The sequence below is a fragment of the Lupinus angustifolius genome, chromosome LG11 (genome assembly GCF_001865875.1).
Source record: "Lupinus angustifolius cultivar Tanjil chromosome LG11, LupAngTanjil_v1.0, whole genome shotgun sequence".
Lineage (NCBI taxonomy): Eukaryota > Viridiplantae > Streptophyta > Magnoliopsida > Fabales > Fabaceae > Lupinus > Lupinus angustifolius.
The window spans coordinates 31,746,763-31,752,264 of NC_032019.1; the positions used below are offsets into that span (position 1 = coordinate 31,746,763).

The window sequence follows — 5,502 nt, forward strand, 5'->3', positions numbered from 1 at the left end:
TATGTTTTAGCTTTATATATAGTATAGAAGTATATATATATATATATATATATATATAATATATAGGATAGATTATAGATATTGAATATATATATATATAGATGATAGATTATAGATATAGATTAGATTATAGATTATGTGAATTTGTTGGTGGAGACCTGTTTTCCTTTTCATTCTTCCCTTTCCCAATCCCTCTATTTCATTTTCTTCATTTCATATCTTTTTTATTATTATATAGTTTTATGGTATGCTCTTAACCCTATTTTTAAATTCACACTTCATATATTTTTGCAATTTATCAATGGGAGCTTTCAACTTCTTTAAGATGTCACTATGTACATTTCCATTGGCTGCATGGGATTAACTTCAACAATCTTATCATTTTCAACCGCCAGCATAAACTAATTTTTGAGGCTGTTTGATTAACATATTTAAATATTAGTATAATTATAGTTAGAGTTGGGTTAGTCATCATGCACGATCAAGATCTCTCCATTAATGGAGAAACATGTATCATATAATAACACATAAAAAATATCATTTCATGTCATATTTATCATGAAATTATATTTTTATTATTAAAAATATGAAGAGAAACAAATATTTATCTACTTGTTGCATTCATGAAAATTAAAAAATATTATTGAATCTTAACGTATATAATAATGAGGGGAGGTCATCTTCTAATTTTTATGTGTTATTGTATCTCAATCTAATTAAAAGCTATCATCTACTTAAAAATAATAAAAACAGAAAATAATTTTTTTATGTTAGTTAGGAGAGAGGATCCTTCATAATAATAATAATAGTTAATAATGTGGCGTGGAGAATGAGGGAGGCGGGAACCTCTTTTAGGTGATGGAATGGAACACGCTGGTATACTAGTTTTTTTGGTTAATGCTGGTATACTAGTTTTTTTTGGGTTAATGCTGGTACACTAGTTTTTTTTGGACAAAAATATGCTGATCTCAAATATATGTCTCAAATTAATCACATTATTATACGTCAGCTACATATACCTTTATTTATTTTTATTGTGATTGATTTAAAATAGATTTGAAAATATATTTAGGGACAGCATATCTCTATAGATATTTTTTTGGTTAATGCTGGTATACTAGTAGCCAACAGGGTTGAAAATAGAATATAAAATAGGAAGAGTGGTTAGTGTTTCCTATTTATACACATCAACAAACATAGGTTACAGAACAGAGCAGAAGTCGCAGCCAGAAAGCAAAGCACAGATCTTGTTTTGATCATAGAGAGAGAAAAAACAAAAGAATGGGTGAATCATGGAAACTGGTGGATCATCCAAAGCTAGGAAAGGGTAAGACAATAGCTGTTATAGTATTGGATGGATGGGGAGAGTCTAATCCAAATGAGTATAACTGCATCCATGTAGCTCATACTCCAACCATGGATTCCCTTAAAAATGGAGCCCCTCATCATTGGAGATTGATTAAGGCTCATGGTAAGGCTGTAGGTCTTCCTACAGATGATGACATGGGCAATAGTGAAGTTGGTCACAATGCTCTTGGTGCTGGAAGAATCTATGCTCAAGGAGCAAAGCTTGTTGACCTTGCTCTTGCCTCTGGAAAGATTTATGAAGGACAAGGTTTCAAATACATTAAGGAATCTTTTCAAACTGGCACGTTGCATCTCATTGGATTACTCAGTGATGGTGGAGTCCATTCCCGACTCGATCAAGTGCAGTTGTTGCTTAAAGGAGTTAGCGAGAGAGGTGCTCGAAGGATCCGACTCCATATTCTTACTGATGGTCGTGATGTTTTGGATGGATCCAGTATTGGGTTTGTCGAAACACTTGAAAATGATCTTGCGGTGTTGCGTCAAAAAGGTATTGATGCGAAGATTGCATCAGGGGGAGGTCGCATGAATGTCACAATGGATCGTTATGAGGTATATGACTCTCTTAACTTTACAACATGTTTTGTTAATGATATTCTTCCTTAGTTACAAGGATTCCCTGGAGACACAAATATTCTCATTATATGTTGTCTTTTGTGCATTATTATGCTGAAATATTTGGAAAGAAGAAGTTATAAGGTGGTTTAATAGTTAAGGGAGAAGGGTAGAGTGAAGGAGGTTGACTTGAAATATTTGTGTATTTGATATATTTTGTTTCCTACTGTTATATATTCACCAATGATTTGAAAATGAACTGCAGAATGATTGGAGTGTTGTGAAACGAGGATGGGATGCTCAAGTTCTTGGTGAAGCACCTTATAAGTTTACAAGTGCTCTTGAAGCTATCAAGAAACTGAGGGCAGAACCAAAAGCCAATGACCAATACTTGCCTCCTTTTGTTATTGTTGATGAAAGTGGTAAGCCTGTTGGTCCCATAGTTGATGGTGATGCTGTTGTTACATTCAACTTCCGCGCAGATCGTATGACTATGCTTGCTAAGGCTCTTGAATATGAAAATTTTGACAAATTTGACAGAGTTCCTTACCCGAAAATCAACTACGCTGGAATGCTTGAATACGATGGCGAATTGAAGCTTCCAAATCATTACCTTGTTTCTCCACCAGAGATTGAAAGGACTTCTGGTGAATATCTGGTGCATAATGGTGTTCGTACTTTTGCTTGCAGGTCACTTTTCATCAACTACTTTAATCCTTAGTCCCATTTTTATCATCTTGTGATGCATATCCTTACTCTTTTTACATTCTTATCCTATGTTTTAAAATGCGGTTGCGATTGTGATAACGAATGCAGTGTCATTGTGGTTATTGTAGTTGTTGTGATGCTGATTGTGGTCGTTGTGATGTGAATTATTTTGCGATTAAAAAAATATTTTTGAATTCAATGCAACCTAATGTGGTCCAAATGCGGCCTGATGTGATTGCGTTGCAGTCCAATGCAGCTACATCATTGTGATTCAGAGTCACCACAATTGCAGTGTAATGCGGTTGCGGTGACCGCACAACCGCAATATTGCGGTCACATTAGGTGATACGGTTAGCAATTTAAATCACTGTTCTTATCATATTCCTGCCGGTGAATGTTTTGGAAGTATATAATGTGCAAGAAGTCATTATATGTGTTGATTAAGTGCTCAATGTTATCGTACAACTTATGATGCTGTTAGTTAATAGACATCATTATCACTAGTGTGAATTTCTTCTTCGACAGCGAGACGGTTAAATTTGGTCATGTCACATTCTTCTGGAATGGAAACCGGTCTGGGTATTTTAATCCAGAACTGGAGGAATATGTGGAAATTCCTAGTGACTCTGGGATTACATTCAATGAACAACCAAAAATGAAGGCACTGCAGATTGCTGAAAAGACAAGGGATGCTATTCTTAGTGGGAAATTTGATCAGGTATACTTAAATGGTTCATCAACTGATTTTGAAGAATCATAATTAAACTATCACTACTTACTCTTTAATTTTATATGTTACATAGGTACGTGTCAACCTACCAAATGGTGACATGGTGGGGCATACAGGTGATATTGAAGCAACAGTTGTGGCTTGCAAAGCAGCTGATGAAGCTGTCAAGGTATGAACCTTAATTTTCAAATTTCATCAATCATTTCAGTAAATAAAGTTTGCTATATGTTTTTTGAATTCTTTACCTACAAGGTGATGGTCTAGTGGTGTAAGGCCCTGCTAGATCTCTAGGATGACCAAAAGTTCAAGGATTCGATTCCTAAGAACGCCTGTTGGGTGGGGCAGCCACGAACCCTGAAAGAGAGATTAGTTCCTCACCCATAAGGTGAGAAGATACTCTTTGAAGTACAAAAAAATGACAATTCTTCGATTATTATGTAGGTAAAAGTAGTGCGCACATGTATACACCTAGTAGAACTCTCCTTATGGAGGGGAATGAGAAAATGTCTCCCATAACTGGTCATGTCTATATCTTCTCCTTATGTGCTGTTGCTGATTAAGGAATTATTACCAAGAAAAAGTTCTATCTATGCTCATTATGGTAATTAATATGTGTGTATGTATTTATATGCAGATTATTCTTGATGCAATAGAGCAAGTTGGTGGAATTTATGTTGTCACTGCTGACCATGGAAATGCAGAGGACATGGTGAAGAGGGATAAAACTGGAAAACCTCAATTAGACAAGAATGGAAATATCCAGATTCTAACTTCCCATACTCTTGAGCCTGTAAGTGTTCAAAAATACTAGTCAGTCATTGATGAGAACTTTACATGAATTAAAATGGTCTTTGCTTTCAACAAATTATGGATGACTTAAAATAGAGGTTTGGGACACATTATTTTTTGAAAAAAATTATATTCTTACACTCTTTTCCCTCATGCATTTTCTGCTTAGGAAAAAATAATAATAGCTCGATGATCAATAGTTGTATAAAGTAGGGATAAAAAGGGTGTGGAGAAAGAGTGAGAATACCATAACTTGTTTTCTTATCCGGTTACATTTCACACATTCTCTTATATTTTAAATCACATTTCAAAGAGTGTGTTGCTAACATTTCAAAGACATATACTTAAATAATTGTTAAAGACAACAGGCACCCCATTAGTAAGCCACTAAGCCAGTTTGGGCCGATTCATCCGATTTTCATATTATTGACTGATTTTTGTGACTGATTTTTGTGGGTATGAAGAAATCTTTCTCATTATTACAATGGATCCTAAAAAAAGAATATGTATCTAGTAAACTTTATACTTCGGCTTTTGTGTATTAAAACTTTGGCTGGTTAACATAAAAGTACTGTATTATGGTTCTAATGTCTCTCTGTACATTGCCCTGCTTGCTTGTTAAGGTGCCAATTGCCATTGGAGGTCCGGGATTGTCAGCAGGCTTTAGGTTTCGAAATGATGTTCCGAACGGTGGGCTGGCGAATGTTGCTGCAACTGTGATAAATCTTCATGGGTTCGAGGCTCCCAGCGACTACGAACAAACTCTGATTGAAGTAGTTGATAATTAACAGTTGTATTATAATTTGCACTTATGCATATGCAGGGAGAGAAGAATAATCAAAAGTTGTCATCCCTCCACATATATGTATGGTGGATGGGGTTTTGTTCTATTATTTTAGGTACATTTGTGCCATTCAAGTTTGAACCTGTGACCACATGCAAACTACCATATATATTTGGTGGGTGGGGTTTGTTCTTTTCATCAGGCTGTGGTTTACAGAACTGAATAACTAATTAATGCAAATTTGATTTTCAAGTAAAGTTGTTTTTTAACTTAATTTGATTGAGCTGAATAATAGCTGAATCAGATTATATGTGATTGACCCTGTCAAGTGAAAGGCCATATCTCCAAATCATGTTTATCAAGTGTGATGCCAAGTTGCAAATTGGAATATCTATCCTAAGTCCTAACTCGATTGATTTGTTGTCATGTTTAGGAGGAGAAATATATGTTTATCTTCATTTTTATGCTATGTAAATTTTGCATGCATATTAAAATGTTATAGAAATTCAAGCGGACAGTAGGATTAAAGTGGTTGCATATAGAAGAAAGTGTTTTAAATTGTGGCCGTGTA

At 34.9% G+C, this 5,502-nt stretch overlaps 1 protein-coding gene across 1 annotated transcript; it reads left to right on the forward strand.

Moving 5' to 3' along the window:
* LOC109359501 (2,3-bisphosphoglycerate-independent phosphoglycerate mutase) lies at positions 1,214-5,180 on the forward strand. Its single transcript, XM_019604193.1, has 6 exons — positions 1,214-1,917; positions 2,186-2,610; positions 3,154-3,346; positions 3,432-3,527; positions 3,993-4,148; positions 4,771-5,180. Exons 1-6 carry the CDS (start codon positions 1,282-1,284, stop codon positions 4,933-4,935), a joined length of 1,671 nt encoding a protein of 556 aa, XP_019459738.1. The 5' UTR covers positions 1,214-1,281; the 3' UTR covers positions 4,936-5,180.

What these genes read in the sequence shown, in the direction of transcription:
- LOC109359501 (XM_019604193.1), top strand. Translation starts at nt 1,282, where the DNA reads ATGGGTGAATCATGGAAACTGGTGGATCATCCAAAGCTAGGAAAGGGT. An exon ending in GTTCGTACTTTTGCTTGCAG is followed by an intron (nt 2,611 to 3,153) that starts GTCACTTTTCAT and finishes CTTCTTCGACAG; the next exon opens with CGAGACGGTTAAATTTGGTC. An exon ending in TTAGTGGGAAATTTGATCAG is followed by an intron (nt 3,347 to 3,431) that starts GTATACTTAAAT and finishes TATGTTACATAG; the next exon opens with GTACGTGTCAACCTACCAAA.